We start from the raw sequence: 16610 nt of genomic DNA, 5'->3' as shown, positions 1-16610 counted from the left end.
ACCGCCTTCCCAAGATTGCTCTGTATGGCGAACTTTCCACCGGCCATCGAAATAGAGGGGCACCAAAGAAGAGGTACAAGGACTCCTTGAAGAAATCCCTTGGCACCTGTCGCATCAACCATCACCACTGGTCTGACCTAGCCTCAGATCGCAAAGCATGGAGGCACACCATCCACCAGGCTGTCTCTTCCTTTAAGAACGCACGCATAGCTGGTCTTGAGGACAAAAGGAGATTGAGGAAGAATCGCACTGCTACAGCACCAACCCCAAATCAGACTTTTCCCTGCAGCCACTGTGGCCAGACCTGCCTGTCCCGCATTGGTCTTGTCAGCCACCAGCGAGCCTGCAGCAGACGTGGACTACTGCACCCTTCTTAAATCTTCATTCGCGAAGTCAAGCCGAGAGAGAGAGAGAGATGCTGGAACAACCCATCTGTGTTTGCAGAAATTTTGTGGAAGATCTTTTTCATTATGTTATGGTCTGCCCACTGTACTCGGACCTCAGAAGTAAATTTTGTAGTAGGGTAACAGATCAAGTGTACAATTTTTCTGATATAGACAAGTTAATATTTTTACTGTCAGATGTGTACCCCTTTGTTCTAACAAGGTGGCACTTTTTGCATTAGCTGCCAGGCAAGTCAGAGCACAGGTAGCTCTCATGAAAGCAGCTAAATGAAATGTAATGTTCTAATCTGATCTGTTACTTATTTGTATTTCTTGAACCTGCCTGTGAATCTTTGGAGTTGGAGATGGAGGTTTGTCTTTTAAAAATCTAAGGTAATTAGTAGATACGAGGGTGAAAGTGAATTATTTAAAGACATTGTATTTTAAACTTTTATACTATGGCTAGCCTCACACAGCCTTGTGGGTTGGGTGGCTGCACTAAGGAGGTGGAATTGGGAAAAGTCACCCCCTTTCTCAATTAGAGAGAGCTCAGTCAACCAAGAGCAGGAAAGGGCAGTGTTGTCCAGTTTTATTATATCATAGCATCAACTGTAATTGGCTGTCTTTCCACAGGACTACCGCTATTGACATCAAGGCTTGTACCTGTCATCTTCTGCTGTGCTCTTGACCAGCAAAGGTGGTCTGAACTTTGCGCTGAAGACAGAAAATTACTTCTTGCAACTATTACCAAAGGGGTGGAAGGACAGGCCCTAAGAAGAGACACCAATACTCCAGGGATTTTGATACCAATATTGAAAAAAGGAGTGGGTGTGATGATTCTCACACTGCAATGAGTCTTTCATGGTGTAATAAGTGGGAATCCCACCCACCTTTCAGTAAGGGAAGCATTCTTTTTAAAACAGACTTATGGGAATGAAGTATTTCTCTGCTGCTTCCAAAACTGTTGTGTACGTGAACTGTAATGTATATATTTAAGGGTGTTCCTGCCTGGCTCATTGAAGCCTTTAGGTCTGAGCTTGGGGACTCGGGAAAAATGGGCAGTAGGATCCAAATCCCTGCTCCAATCACAGGCCCCCTGCTGGTTTGAATGATCCAATGGCGTGTTTGCGCGAGAACCCTGAAGTGAGTAGTTGGGCCCATTGGCCCAGTTCTCCTTGCCATGCTGGACTTAATAATGGAGCTATGATCACTACCACCTCACCTCTTCCTTGCGTTGAACCCACTATATTATAAAAACGCTTTAACCACTGAATATTTACTTTCTTCAAATTCTCATTCTCTCAGCACCACTCAGAGCTTTGCTAGCATCATTCAGAAGTCTTTACATTGGGCCAGAAAATAAGTTAAGGACTAGCTTGCTCCAATGTTATACACTTAAGCAGGGCTTTTCTTGTAGAGAAAGCCCAGCAAGAACTTATTTGCATATTTGGTGACACCCCCTGACATTATTTTTTCACACGGGGCTTTTTTTTGTAGAAAAAGCCTCGCAGGAACTCATTTGCATATTTGGCCACACCTCCTGACATCAAGCCAGCCAGAACTGCTTTCCTGGGCATTCCTGCTCAAAAAAAGCCCTGCACTTAAGTGTTCAATGAGAGCTTTAAGACCGTCAAACAGGAATGGCTTGCTCCGTATATAAATTGTAGAGAGCAATTAGCCAGAAAATCCAGAAGACTTATGCATCTGGTAAGAAAAGAGGTTTAAAACTGGCTGCTCCAAAAGAGCTTTTTTCCCCATCCAAAAAGAGCTTGCTCTTATTATAAACAGTGCAGAAAGCATTGCTCCCACTATATCGTAGTCTAACGATAAAACGAACCGGTCCAATTTCGTTTCGGATATGAAATTGGACCAGTTCTTTTTATCATTGGACTACAGTTTAAATGTCAATAAGTCTTTTGGACAGTGGTTGTGCAGTGCATTGGATGGTCTTTTTGCTGTATCATTGATTTGTTATTTAAGACTACAAATTGTATTTGGTGGATTACACAGAGAATTATTTTGTATACAGAGTGAATTCGTTGTTTTTATTTAGTGTGTGTAACAGTATCCAGTGTGATTGGACAAGGGGTATCACAGTACTTCTTGTGTGGAGTCATTCATAGCCAGCTTCATGGTGGTGTGGAAGCATCTGAGGCCTCATGAAATTTCCACAGTGCTTTTTTCTCATGTATCCAAGAGATGAAAATATCATCAATAAATCTCAGGTATAAGAGAGGTGTTAACAGATGCGTGCTCAGGAAGCACTGCTCCAGGACAGCCACAAAAACGTTGCCATATTGTGGTACCATGCAAGCGTACATGGCTGTGCCATTGATGTAAAGGAATAAATTACCATGAAATCTGAAGTAGTTGCAGATAAGGACAAAATGGCGCTTCTTGGTAGCAAGTTAAACGTAGTGTTTTCAGAGACGGTATTCTTAATAGCTTGTAGTCCATCTTTATGGAGGATATTGCTGTATATAGATATAGATTCAACATCCATGGTGGCCAAAATAGTATTACCCAGAAGACTGTTAACATATTATAGTTTTCTCAGGAAGTCAGACTGGGGGCATGTTGTCAAGCACTACGCAATCTCCATTAATGTTTGCTAAATCATAGAAAGTTTTATTCACTGAATGGAGACGTCACAGAGCAAGACTTCATCTTGGTAGAACTGGGGTTACAGGTACAGACAGTAAGATATATTAGCTGGCCCAGAACTTTACTCATTTGAGCAAAAAAACGCCTTTTTTTCTACCAATGAAACATCCCCCTTTCCCACCCACCCCCCTTAGTACATATTCAAGTTAGAGCAAGTTGCAACCAAAAAGGAGCTAACCTGGATACCAAAGTGTACCACATACCTCAGGGTGAGAAAAGGTTACTTGTAAATTTCACATATGTGATTAGCTAGCTTTCTATTTCTAGCAGCAAGACAGCACAGTTTTACAATAGTCTGGACCAATATGGAAGTGCTCACAGCAAGCAGAATCCTTGACACATGTTAGCAAAAGCTCTAAGAATGGAGCTATGTGTTAAGACACCCCAACAGCAATGGTTCCTATGCCTGAGCCAGTAGGAGATCCTGGGTTCCTGGGCTTGTATATTTTAGACAGAAGACAGAAAGAGCCTGGTTAAGGTACATGTCTTGTGTCCCTGTAGATCTTTATTATCACAAATATAGAGAGAGGCAGTTTGGTGTACGGAATAAGAGCAGAAGACTATAATCTGGAGAACTGGGTTCGATGTCCCACTTCTTTACCTGCAGCTGCTGGGTGACCTTGAGTCAGTCATAACTCTCTCACAGCTGTTCTGTTGGAGCTCTCTCAGGCCCAACTACCTTAAGGGGTATCTGTTGTGGGGAGAAGAAGGAAAGGAGATTGTAAGCCGCTCTTCCAAGCCAGCTGATGGGGCAAAGGGGTCTTCGACAGCCACACAATGTTTGAAAGAGTCACATACGGCTCCTGAATCACTGTTTGGCCACTCCTATTCTGAGCATTCAAAAGGTTTCTCTCTTGTGTGGGCTCTTTGATGCACTTGAAGATTGCCACTCCTACTGAATCTCTTTCCACACTCTGAACATTCAAAAGCCTTCTCTCCTGTGTGGCTTCTTTCGTGCAGCTGAAGATGGCCACTCTGACTGAATCTCTTTCCACACTCTGAGCATTCAAAACGTTTCTCCCCTGTGTGAGTTCTTCGATGCCGCTGAAGATGGCAACTCTCACTGAATTTCTTCCCACACTCTGAGCAGTCAAAAGGTTTCTCTCCTGTGTGGGTCCTTTGATGCACTTGAAGATGGCTTCTCTGGCTAAATCTCTTTCCACACTCAGAGCATTCAAAAGGTTTCTCCCCTGTGTGGGTTCTCTGATGCCGCTGAAGACTGCCACTCTTAGCAAATTTATTTCCGCACTCTGAGCACTCAAAAGGTTTCTCCCCTGTGTGGGTTCTTTGATGGTACTGAAGACTGCCACTCTCAGTGAATCTCTTTCCACATTCTGAGCAGTAAAAAGGTTTTTCCCCTGTGTGGGTTCTTTGATGCTGCTGAAGATGACCACTCTCAATGAATTTCTTTCCACACTCTGAGCATTCAAAAGGTTTTTCCCCTGTGTGGCTTCTCTGATGCCGCTGAAGATGGCCACTTGCAGTGAATTTCTTTCCACAGTCTGAGCAGTCAAAAGGTTTCTCTCCTGTGTGGGTTCTTCGATGCACTTGAAGATGGCTACTTTGACTAAATCTCTTTCCACACTCTGAACATTCAAAAGCCTTCTCTCCTGTGTGGGTTCTATGATGCTGCTGAAGACAGCCACTACCAGTGAATTTCTTTCCACACTCTAAGCATTCAAAAGGTTTTTCCCCTGTGTGGGTTCTTTGATGTCGCTGCAGTTGGCCACTCTCAGTGAATTTCTTTCCACACTCTGAGCAGTCAAAAGGTTTCTCCCCTGCATGGGTTCTTCGATGCACTTGAAGATGGCCATTTTGACTAAATCTTTTTCCACATTCTGAACATTCAAAACATTTCTCTCCTGTGTGGGTTCTCTGATGCCGCTGAAGACTGCTACTAGCAGTGAATTTCTTTCCACACTGTGAGCATTCAAAAGGTTTCTCTCCTGTGTGGGTTCTTTGATGCCGCTGAAGACTGCTACTAGCAGTGAATTTCTTTCCACACACTGAGCATTCAAAAGGTTTCTCTCCTGTGTGGGTTCTTTGATGCTGCTGAAGACTGCCACTCTCAGTGAATCTCTTTCCACACTCTGAGCAGTAAAAAGGTTTCTCCCCTGTGTGGATTCTTTGATGCCGCCGAAGACTGCCACTCTCAGTGAATCTCTTTCCACACTGTGAGCAGTTAAAAGCTTTCTCCCCTGTGTGGGTTCTCTGGTGCTGCTGACGATGGCCACGGTTACTGAATGTCTTCCCACATTCGGAGCATTCAAAAGGTTTCTCTCCTGTGTGAGTTCTCTGATGCTGCTGAAGTTGGCCAGTGTTACTGAATGTCTTTCCACATTCGGAGCATTCAAAAGGTTTCTCCCCTGTGTGGGTTCTTTGATGTACTTGAAGATGGCTTCTCCGGTTAAATCTCTTTCCACACTCAGAGCATTCAAAAGGTTTCTCCCCTGTGTGTGTTCTCTGATGCCGCTGAAGATGGCTACTCTTTCTGAATGCCTTTCCACACTCTGAGCACTGAAAAGGCTTCTCCCCTGTGTGTGTTCTTTGATGCACTTGAAGACTGCCACTGCTACTGAAGGCCTTTCCACACTCCGAGCATTCAAATGGTTTCCCCCCTATGTGGGTTCTTGGAAAATGGCCACTCTCACTGAATTTCTTTCTACACTCTGCCTGGGTTCTCTGGTGCCACTGAAGATCCCTACTTCTACTGAATCTCTTTCTGCACCATGAGCATGCAAAAGGTTTTGCACCTCTGTGTGTTCTTTGGTGCACGAGGAGTTCAGATCTATTTCTGAAGTAGTTTCCACACTGAATAGATTTACTTGCTTTCATTATCCTGTGATCTGGGAAATGTACAGTATGCTGTCTTCCATCATGTTTCTCAACCATAGCACTGCTTTTCTTTATCTTAGATCGGCCTTGATTACTGATATTTTCTTTCAGGTCTTCTTTTTTAACTTGATCTGGCATTTGCTCATTAAATACTTCATCCTCCTCATTTCCCTCATCGTCCTCTGCTGGAATAAACAGAGAGATCCCATTAGTGCATGGGAGGGCTGGTAAGATCCAAAGGCATTTATGTTACTGCGGTAGGAAAGGACGGATGTCCCATCAGCCTTGTCCAGCTTTGCTGATTTTTAACTGCCCCTCTCACCTTACCCCAGAATATCTAGTACAGGGGTGTCAAACTCATTTGCTATGAGGGCTGGATCTTGACCTTGTCGGGCCAGGACACGTGTGTCATAAAATGTAATGCCAAGTCAGGGAAATATAAATTTTATAAAGGACACAGACAAACACACACACACACAGCCTAATCCATCTCACTGGCTTGCCGAGCCTCAGCCAACAGAAGAGAGGCTTGGCTCAGTAGCTCTGCTGTGTAATTGAGAGAGCAACCCAAAAAGAGTACCGTGGAAAATGGAGCAAGTAAGAAGCACTGAAGCCTCCATGGTAAACCAGCCTCGAGAATAAATAATTTCTATTCTATAGAAACCTTGTGCAATAATTATTACAAAAGTGCAATGATATCACAGCCGAGTCCCGAAGGTTCAAGTTCACGGTAAGAGTTCTTATTTTTATAGAAAAAGGTCCGGAGTGTGATAAGACGAGCCATGAAACCAGAATCCAATTCTTCTCTATAAGTAACACCGTTCTTATTCTGCAGAAAGGATTGAGCCAATGCCATGTATATTATAAAAGATACTAAAGCTTGTAGAAACCACGTGTGAAACAGGGCAATATGCGCATCCCTGTTGCAATAATGTTGCTGTTAATATGGTCTACACCAGTTACTTAACGCCTTGCTGTTAATATGGTCTACACCAGTTACTTCTAGAGAAGAATTGGAGCGTTGGACTCTGGTTTTACGGCTCGTCTTATCACACTCTGGACCTTTTTCTATAAAAATAAGAACTCTTATCATGAACTTGAACCTTCGGGACTTGGATGTGATATCATTGCACTTTTGTAATAATTACTGCACAAGGTTTCTATGCTTTGTATATAATAGAAATTATTTATTCTTGAGGCTGGTTCATAGATCATAGAATCCTAGAGTTGGAAGGGACCTCCAGGGTCATCTAGTCCAACCCCCTGCACAATGCAGGAAACTCACAAACACCTCCCCCTCAGTTCACAGGATCTTCATTGCTGTCAGATGGCCGTCTAGCCTTTGTTGAAAAACTTCCAAGGAAGGAGAGCCCACTTTCATAGAATCCTAGAGTTGGAAGGGGCCTCCAGGGTCATCTAGTCCAACCCCCTGCACAATGCAGGAAATTCACAAATACCTCCCCCTAAATTCACAGGATCCTCATTGCTGTCAGATGTCCATCTAGCCTCTGTTTAAAAACCTCCAAGGAAAGAGCCCAGTGCTTCTTACCTGTGCAATTGAGAGAGCCTGTCAAAGCTAGCTCTCCTTCCCCCACTTCTTCCCCAAGAGAGGAGCTTTGCTCTGTAGCTCCTGTGTGCTTGAGCAAGCCTGAAAAAGCAAGTGGTGATAAAGAAGGAAGCAAGAGAAGGAGAAGGAAGCAGATGACAGTGAGTTGCTTGCGGGCCTGATTCGGGCCCCCAGGCTGCATGTTTGACACCCCTGATCTAGTATTTAAGGATATCTCACCCCAGAAGGAGTTTCAGAGCCTCCAGATTTCAGGCTCCCAGGCGGCCTCTATTCCTCCCTCCCTTCTTACCAAGTGGGCTGTATGATTGTACCAAAGCCTCATTTTGGGCAGAAGCTCACAGGAGTTGAGCTCCAGAACCTCTACATTTTATAGTGCTTTCTTTCTTACCTGTCACCCCCTGCCAAATACTTGCTTCTGGGCTCCATTGTTCAAACCCCCTGTGAGAATTTTGCTGAACTTTCTAATATTCCACCCCCCACACACACAAAAATGGCAAGATAACCAAAACATATATAGCAGACAGATCAAAATCTTCATCATTCCAGGGTAGCCACACAGGAGGAAGTAATTTAAAAAGTATGATGGGAGTAAGGTTTTATTGCGACAATTATAATTCAAGAAGCATTTTAAGGTAGATGATGAGCTGATATAATTTGGAACAACTTCCGGTGATGTCAGAGGTGTGTGGCATAAGCAAATGTTATGCAAACGAGTTGTGCTAATGAGCTCCAGCACCTCTTTTTCTATGAAATGACCCCTGATTGTATCAAACCAAACATTACTGAGAACCAAATAAGAAATCCTCCATGCCTATTGCTGGTCTGTTCCTTCAACGTAACCTGAAGGGTACTCACTCTCAACCAGCTCATTTCGGAAGGAAATATGTTCTCGGGATCCTCTTGAAGAACTCCCCAGCCTTTCTTTGGATGTGAGGTCGTCGTTTTTCTCCACCAAAGTCTTCCTTGTTCCTCTGGTTTCTTTTGCAGAGAAAAAGAGAAAGAAAAAAAGATAAGTCTTATAAGGGGGAGGAAAGAAATTCAAGGGTAAAAATTCTTCTGGATTCTTATCATAGAATCATAGAGTTGGATGGGGCCTCCAGGGTCATCTAGTCCAGCCCCCTGTACAATGCAGGAAACCCACAAATACCTCCCCCTAAATTCACAGGATCTTCATCACTGTCAGATGGCCATCTAGTCTCTGTTTAAAAACCTCCAAGGAAGCCTCTTCCACTGAGGAATCGCTCTAACAGTCAGGAAGTTCTTCCTAATGTTGAGCCAGAAACTCTTTTAATTTCAACCCACTGGTTCTGGACCACAGAAAGCAATTCCACACCATCCTCTATAGGACAGCCCTTCAAGTACTTGAAGATGGTGATCCTATCACCTCTTGGCCGCCTCCTCTCCAGTTAAACATGCCCACCTCCTTCAACCTTTCCTCATAGGACTTGGTCTCCAGACCCCTCACCATCTTCGTCGCCCTCCTCTGAACCCGTTCCAGCTTGTCTAGATCCTTCTTATGTTCAAGATCAAAGCCTACAATCCCAACTAGTCTAAAAGGAACCGATCTGTGTGTCAAGGGTCCTTGCCATTTTGATATTTCTCTGTGATGGATTCATTAAGGATGGGGGAGGGTGTCTGTGCTTTGCCCTTCACACTCTGTAACACTCATAAGTAGGGGTCATTTTGTAGAAAAAGCTTTCCAGGAAGAAGAAGAAGATATTAGATTTACATCCCGCCCTCCACTCCGAAGAGTCTCAGAGCGGCTCACAATCTCCTTTATCTTCCTCCCCCACAACAAACACCCTGTGAGGTGGGTGGGGCTGAGAGGGCTCTCACAGCAGCTGCCCTTTCAAGGACAACCTCTGCCAGAGCTATGGCTGACCCAAGGCCATTCCAGCAGCTGCAAGTGGAGGAGTGGGGAATCAAACCCGGTTCTCCCAGATAAGAGTCCACACACTTAACCACTACATCGAACTGGCTCTCTATTAGCATAACTTATTTGCATGTTATTATTTTTTATATATAGGCATTGGATTTATAGCCCACCCTCCACTCTGAATCTCAGAGTGGTTCGCAATTTCCTTTACCTTCTTCCCCCACAACAGACACCCTGTGAGATGGGTGGGCCTGAGAGGGCTCTCACAGCAGCTGCCCTTTCAAGGACAGAGGCTCAGAGCGGCCTACAATCTCCTTTATTTTCTCCCCCCACAACAGACACCCTGTGAGGTGGGCAGGGCTGAAAGAGGTCTCACAGCAGCTGCCCTTTCAAGGACAGAGTCTCAGAGTGGCCTACAATCTCCTTTCCCTTCCTCCCCCACAACAGACAACCTGTGAGGTGGGTGGGGCTGAGAGGGCTCTCACAGCAGCTGCCCTTTCAAGGACAGAGGCTCAGAGTGGCCTACAATCTCCTTTCCCTTCCTCCCCCACAACAGACAACCTGTGAGGTGGGTGGGGCTGGAGAGGGCTCTCACAGCAGCTGCCCTTTCAAGGACAACCTCTGCCAGAGCTATGGCTGACCCAAGGCCATTCCAGCAGCTGCAAGTGGAAGAGTGGGGAATCAAACCCGGTTCTCCCAGATAAGAGTCCACACACCTAACCACTACACCAAACTGGCATGTGCCACACTTCCTGACATCACCAGAAATGTGTCAGAAATCAACACCCACCGCTCAGGCTGCACCCCCAGATCTGCAGGTATTTGCTAACTCAGATCTGGCAATCTGGAGAAAAATTGCCTGAGCTACAGGAAGCATCTCACTCTTCAAATTCCTCGATATCTCAGCACTTGCGAAAGAGCAGTGTGCATCAAACAGAAAACAGCAAGAAAAGAATTCCACCAAAACTACATCCCACGGCAAAAATCCAACTTTCACTTACTTTCCTGAAGTTTTCGAACCGTGTCTCTTCCCGAGATCCTGTTCTGACATACAAGATCCAGAAGCACGGTCACTGGAAAAGCAAAAGCAGTTCGCCTGTCACAAACAGCCTGGCTCCCATTGTATTCATTCGACAGCCACCGCTACAAACTCTTTCATAGAGAGAAGCAATGGCGTCCACATTTTGAGACAAATAGAAGAGGCGAGGAAGAGAGACAGATGAGAGGAAAGAGTGAAAGAGGTGGGAATAGAGAGAGAGAATACATGAAGAAGATGATATTGGATTTATATCCCGCCCTCCACTCCAAATCTCAGAGACTCAGAGCAGCTCACAATCGCCTTTATCTTCCTCCCCCTCAACAGACACCCTGTGAAGAAGAAGACTGCAGATTTATACCCCGCCTTCTCTCTGAATCAGAGACTCAGAGCGGCTTACAATCTCCTATATCTTCTCCCCTCACAAGAGACACCCTGTGAGGTGGGTGGGGCTGAGAGGGCTCTCACAGCAGCTGCCCTTTCAAGGACAACCTCTGCCACAGCTATGGCTGACCCAAGGCCATTTCAACAGGTGTGAGTGGAGGAGTGGGGAATCGAACCCGGTTCTCCCAGATAAGAGTCCACACACTTAACCACTACACCAAACTGGGAGGAAGGAGTGACATGGGGCAGCTTGTAGGGAGGGAGGTCCTGGTCTTGGCCACCTACTGACTGGCTCTTTGCCTTCTGTGTGTGTGTGGGGGGGAAGAATTCCCATGAGAAGACAAAGTATGTATGCCAGCCAGAGGGCATGCATGGCCTGTCAAATTACTTTTGAGCAGGGTTTTTTTTTTAAACGGGAACGCCCAGGAACGCTGTTCTGGCTGGATATGCATTGGGTGTGTGTGTGTGGCTTAATATGCAAATAAGTTCTTGCTGGGCTTTTTCTACCTGCTTTTGAGGGAAAGAAAGATGGGGGACAGATGGCAGGGGGAGATAGAGAAAGGAAGGAGAGGCGAGGGGGTGGTGTTGAGAGAGGCTTCTCACTCTGCACTCACACACTTTTGTGACCCAAATCCCTGGGTGATGATCTGGCTGTTAAGTTTGCAATAACTCTTGAAAACGACTCTTTTCCGGAGAGTCTTTTAGGAGTCCGGAAAGTCAAGGCTGGTTTCTCTGTCTGGGACTTGCCACTTCTTTCTGGCTTACACCCATTTTTCTTTCATGGTTATTTTTATTTTGCACTGATTTGATTGGTCCAGTAAAAGGTCTTACATTGATTTTGTTCTTGTTTCTGCAATTTTTATTTTGCCAGTATCAAGACTGGGCTTCCTTAGCCTGCCCTTTTCTCCTACTGGTTACCACAAGTTCCCCATCCCCCCTTGCGCTTTTTATTGTTTCTGCTTTATCATTTCACATCGCTTCAGCAGCTATCTCGTAAGCTCTGGGGACTCTACAATGAACAGAAGGGCGCTATATGCCCTTCCCATCCTATCTCTTGGACAGAAAGGGCAGCCCATTTACTAACTTAAGCGGGCAGGATAACGGCCCTAGATAAGGTATATAAGACAAGTCACCCCACAGTTTAAGCCAGTTTTGACACAGCCGTGTATTGCTACTTGAAAGGGCAGCTGCTGGGAGAGCCCTTTCCAGCCCCACCCACCTCACATGGTGTCTGTTGTGGGAGAGGAAGGGAAAGGAGATTGTAGGCCGCTCTGAGCCTCTGTCCTTGAAAGGGCAGCTGCTGTGAGAGCCCTCTCCAGCCCCACCCACCTCACAGGGTGTCTGTTGTGGGGGAAGAAGGTAAAGGAGATTGTGAGCCGCTCTGAGACTCTTCGGAGTGGAGAGCGGGATATAAATCCAATATCATCATCATCAAAACAGTGTATTCATATTCAATATTTTGATTCCTGCCTCATCGCAATGGCAGCAATGTATACACCTTGGGCACCTCTGAAAGATCCTTACCCAGAAAGCCCACGTTCCCATAGCTCTCCAGCATGACTTCCCTGTACAGATCTCTTTGTGCTGTATCCAGCAGGGCCCACTCTGCCTCAGTGAAAGAGACGGACACCTCCTCAAAGGGAAAAGGACACTGAAAGAAAAAGCAGAGTCCCTCATCAGAGATCACCCCAGGCAGAGACTGCACACTAGAAGGGAGACCACAGGGTGTAATGCTTGGGATGGGTAAAGGGAATGTTGTTTAGAGGATCTCTCGCCTGGACACCTTGCAGAAACTGCAGGAGCAAAAGACTCCCTTCCCCCTGAAAAAGGAGCAAGGACCCCGCTCAAGTCCCCTACCTGGACTGGAGGGGCAGCAGCTGCTTCCACACCGAAAAGATGGCGGCTCAACAGCGTCTCTTCACTGCCTGTTCCTGAGACAACAGAGGAAGGAATAATGTTCGGTGTCTTGAAGATATTGGATTTATATCCCGCCCTCCACTCCAAAAAGTCTCGGAGAGGCTCACAGTCTCCTTTCCCTTCCTCCTCCACAACAGACACCCTGTGAGGTGGGTGGGGCTGAGAGGGCTCTCACAGCAGCTGCCCTTTCAAGGACAGAGTCTCAGAGCGGCCTACAGTCCCCTTTCCCTTCCTCCCCCACAAAAGACAAGGAGGGAGGGAGGAAGTAAGGAAAGAAGGAGGGAGGGTAGGAAGGAGGGAGGGGGGAGGGAGGGAAGGAAGGAAGGAGGGAAGGTCAAATTACATCGGCCTCCCCTGCTCTATCTGGCCTATGTTGCGCATCGTACCAACTTGCTCCATATGAGGGGCTGCCTGGTACACTGGCTCATTTGGAGGTGGTCTTTAGAGCAAGGGGTCATTTCGTAGGGAAAAAAGGTGCAAGAGCTCAGTAGCATAACATCAGGGGGTGTGGCATATGCAAATAGCTTATGCTAACAAGACAATCAAAAAGAAAGAACTTATTATCATAACTTATGAGAGAATCAGGGAGAAAGAAGAAAGGAAATAGATGGGGAAGGGAGGAATAGGGATGAAGGGGGAAGGGAAAGACAGAAAGAAGCAAAGAAAACGAATAAATAGGGAGGGAGGGGAAAGAGAGAGAGAGAAAGAAGTTGGGGATGGAGGAAAGAAGGAAGGAAAGAAGGAGGGAGGGAGGGAGGGAGAGAAGGAAGGAAGGAAGGAAGGAAGGAAGGAAGGAAGGAAGGAAGGAAGGAAGGAAGGAAGGAAGGAAGGAAGGAAGGAAGGAAGGAAGGAGGGAGGGAGGGAGGGAGGGAGGGAGGGAAGGAAGGAAGGAAGGAAGGAAGGAAGGAAGGAAGGAAGGAAGGAAGGAAGGAAGGAAGGAAGGAAGGAAGGAAGGAAGGAAGGAAGGAAGGAAGGAAGGGAGGAGGGAGGGAGGGAAGAAGGGAGGGGGAGGGAGGGAGGGAAGGAAGGAAGGAAAGAAGGGGGGAAGGAAGAAGGGAGGGGGAGGGAGGGAAGGAAGGAAAGAAAGAAAGAAAGAAAGAAAGAAAGAAAGAAAGAAAGAAAGAAAGAAAGAAAGAAAGAAAGAAAGAAAGAAAGAAAGAAAGAAAGAAAGAAAGAAAGAAGGAGGGAGGGAGGGAAGGAAGGAAGGAGGGAGGAAGGAAAGAAGGAAGGAATGAGGGAGGGAGGGAGGGAGAGAGGAAGTTTAAATGCATTCTCCAAACTGCTGATTGGCTTGGAGAAGTGATTTAAAGAGAGAAATGCCTTCTCTAAGCCGACTGAGAAAGCAGTAGGGGCTTCGAGAGCCACACAATATGTATGAAAAAAGTCACGTGTGGCTCCTGAGTCACAGTTTGGTCACCCCTGGTCTATCATAATATGTCTTGTCCACTAGTGGGTGACGGCAGGATAGATATCCCATAAATAAATAAATGTATGTATGCATGTATGTTTTCATTAATGGGAGGAATTGCACTCCAGGAATCTGCCTCATCTCCTTGTAGAGGCATTGCAGTTAGTTGACACTGAATGCTGCAAATCAACTTTGTGTTGTGAGTAGAAATATTTAATATTTTCCTGACCTGAACTCTCTACCCATCATGTCCATGGCTGCTCAAATTGCATCCAGGCATGATAAACCCTTACCACAGGAGCAGTCATCTTGGGCACGCTCCATGGCCTGCGCCCTCTGACCTTGCTCCAAGGAAGCTCTTTCCACTTCAGGGATTGTACCTTCTATCTTCACGGATGCGCCCCTCATCTGAAATAGCAACAAGGGAGAGGGGTAAGAGGTAGAACGGAAAAGAGACCAAGGAATGGATCCTGCCCCACTCCCAGACTCTGCACCCTTCCATCAGCAGACCTAGTGAGTTATCTGGAGGGATCGGAAATTCTTTAGTAGAACAGACTGCTGAAGGAGGCCATTAAATCTATTTGGATGATTAACACTTTGACAAATATCTGGCAGGGAAACATTAGGCTAAGTCCCGCTATCATTGCTTGAATCAGACATATTGGAGGATTCCCTCACCTGTTCTGTCTGCCTCTTCTCCTCTGCCTGGCTCAGGAGGAAACCTTCGGCCACGGCCACCGCCTGGGAACTGGTCTCCGGCCCACATCCTCTGACCCAGCACTGCATTTCCTGGGGCAGGATGGCCAGGAACTGCTCCAGGATCACCAGGTCCAGGATCTGCTTCTTGGTATGCCTCTCCGGCTTCAGCCACTGGTTGCAAAGTCCATGGAGCTGGCTGCAAACCTCTCGGGGCCCATCCACCTCATGGTAGATGAACAGCCGGAAGCGTTCACAATGTCCACCTGAGGTCATGGTAGCCAGGACCTCTGACACAGCTCTTTTCCAGAACTCAGCACCACTTCCAGGTTAGATGGGCTTTCTCTTGCTCTCTTGGCCCATCCCAGGTGCTGCTGGTCTTGCTCTTCCATCTCAGGTTATTTTCCTTTCAGAGTGCCCTTTGTACAGTGGGGCCACCATGGCATCCTCTTAAAACCTCTTACTGTAACAACAAAGTACTATAATTTTCACATTTTATTCTTTGCAATGGTACAGAGAGACGGCGGCTAGGGGGGTCATACTAGTGTCTGCGGGACCCAGATTCGAATTCCCGCTTTGCCATGGCAGCTTGCTAGGAGATCGTGGGCCAGTCACATGTGCTCAGCCTGGACTACCTCACAGGGTTGTGGGAGAGAGGAAAGAGTTCTTACCCTCCCCTTGCATCACCGCACACAAAATTTGATAAACCTCTATTATGTTCCCCCCCACTCAGTCCTCTCTTTTCAGAACTGAAAAATCCCAGACTCCTCAGCCTTCTCTCACAGGAAAAATGCTCCAGCCCCCTATAATCCTCTTAGAATCATAGAATCCTAGAGTTGGAAGGGGTCTCTAGGGTCATCTAGTCCAACCCCTTGCACAATGCAGGAAACTCACAAATACTTCCCCCTAAATTCACAGGATCTTCATTGTTGTCAGATGGCCATCCAGCCTCTGTTGAAAAACCTCCAAGGAAGGAGAGCCCACCACCTCCCAAGGAAGCCTGTTCGACTGAGGAACCGCTCTAACGGTCAGGAATCATAGAGTTGGAAGGGACCTCCAGAGTCATCTAGTCTAACCCCCTGCACAATGCAGGAAACTCACAGAGAGCTCCCCCTAAATTCACACGATCTTCATTGCTGTCAGATGGCCATCGCTCTAAGGGTCAGGAAGGTCTTCCTAATGTTGAGCCGGAAAGTCTTTTGATTTAATTTCAACCCATTGGTTCTGGTCCTACCTTCCGGGGCCACAGAAAACAATTCCACCCCATCCTCTATATGACAGACCTTCAAGTACTTGAAGATGGTGATCATATCATCTCTCAGCCGGTGGCCCTCTGCCTTCTTCTCAACAGACTAATGCGTAGGCAGCTTCAAAAGGGATGCCAAACATAGAGAGCAGTCACACAAAGAGAAGTCAGCTATTGAGAATACCCTGTGACCAAAATTACTAAGTGCTCTAAGGCAGTGGTCCCCAACCTTTGCGGCACCAGGGACTGGCAGGGTGGGGGCACCGAATTTGGCCCCGCCCTCCCGTGGCCACGCAACCTCCCCGCCCCACCAGCTCCGGAGGCTGAACAGGAACTTCATGTAGGGTTACTCTCGAGTCAGGATGCATAGCTTCAGGACCTCAGTCAGGTTCTAAGAACTGATCCATAGGTAGACAACTAAATCTGCTATGTGTGAAGTGGGGAAGGAGGGCAAAATAGGCATAAGAACGTAAGGGAAGCCCTGTTGGATCAGGCTAATGGCCCATCCGGTCCAACACTCTGTGTCACAGAAGAACATAAGAGAAGCCATGTTGGATCAGGCCAATGGCCCATCCAGTCCAACACTCTGTGTCACAGA

General features: G+C 46.6%; 1 protein-coding gene and 1 pseudogene across 1 annotated transcript; one reads left to right on the top strand and one right to left on the bottom strand.

Moving 5' to 3' along the window:
- LOC132571738 (oocyte zinc finger protein XlCOF6-like) overlaps positions 1 to 16610 on the top strand; it is a 317052-nt pseudogene that overhangs the window by 269772 nt on the left and 30670 nt on the right.
- LOC132570954 (zinc finger protein 420-like) lies at positions 2997 to 15042 on the bottom strand. The gene is made up of 7 exons (XM_060237589.1): positions 14974 to 15042; positions 14412 to 14478; positions 12603 to 12676; positions 12270 to 12396; positions 10327 to 10398; positions 8305 to 8427; positions 2997 to 6067 (listed from the first exon to the last, which is right to left on the bottom strand). The coding sequence occupies exons 1-7, from the start codon at positions 15040 to 15042 to the stop codon at positions 3873 to 3875; spliced, it is 2727 nt and encodes a 908-aa protein (XP_060093572.1). The 3' UTR covers positions 2997 to 3872.

Source organism: Heteronotia binoei, chromosome 5 (assembly GCF_032191835.1).
Source record: "Heteronotia binoei isolate CCM8104 ecotype False Entrance Well chromosome 5, APGP_CSIRO_Hbin_v1, whole genome shotgun sequence".
In the NCBI taxonomy this organism is placed as follows: domain Eukaryota; kingdom Metazoa; phylum Chordata; class Lepidosauria; order Squamata; family Gekkonidae; genus Heteronotia; species Heteronotia binoei.
This window is presented reverse-complemented; position numbering and strand designations above follow the sequence as displayed.

Excerpts from the sequence above, each read along its gene's own strand:
- LOC132570954 (XM_060237589.1), bottom strand. The coding sequence starts at position 15,042 with ATGACCTCAGGTGGACATTGTGAACGCTTCCGGCTGTTCATCTACCAT. Across the intron at positions 14,479-14,973 it reads AGGTGGATGGGCCCCGAGAG|ATGAGGGGCGCATCCGTGAA; the intron begins GTTTGCAGCCAG and ends TTGCTATTTCAG. Across the intron at positions 12,677-14,411 it reads AAGAGCTTCCTTGGAGCAAG|GAACAGGCAGTGAAGAGACG; the intron begins GTCAGAGGGCGC and ends CTGTTGTCTCAG.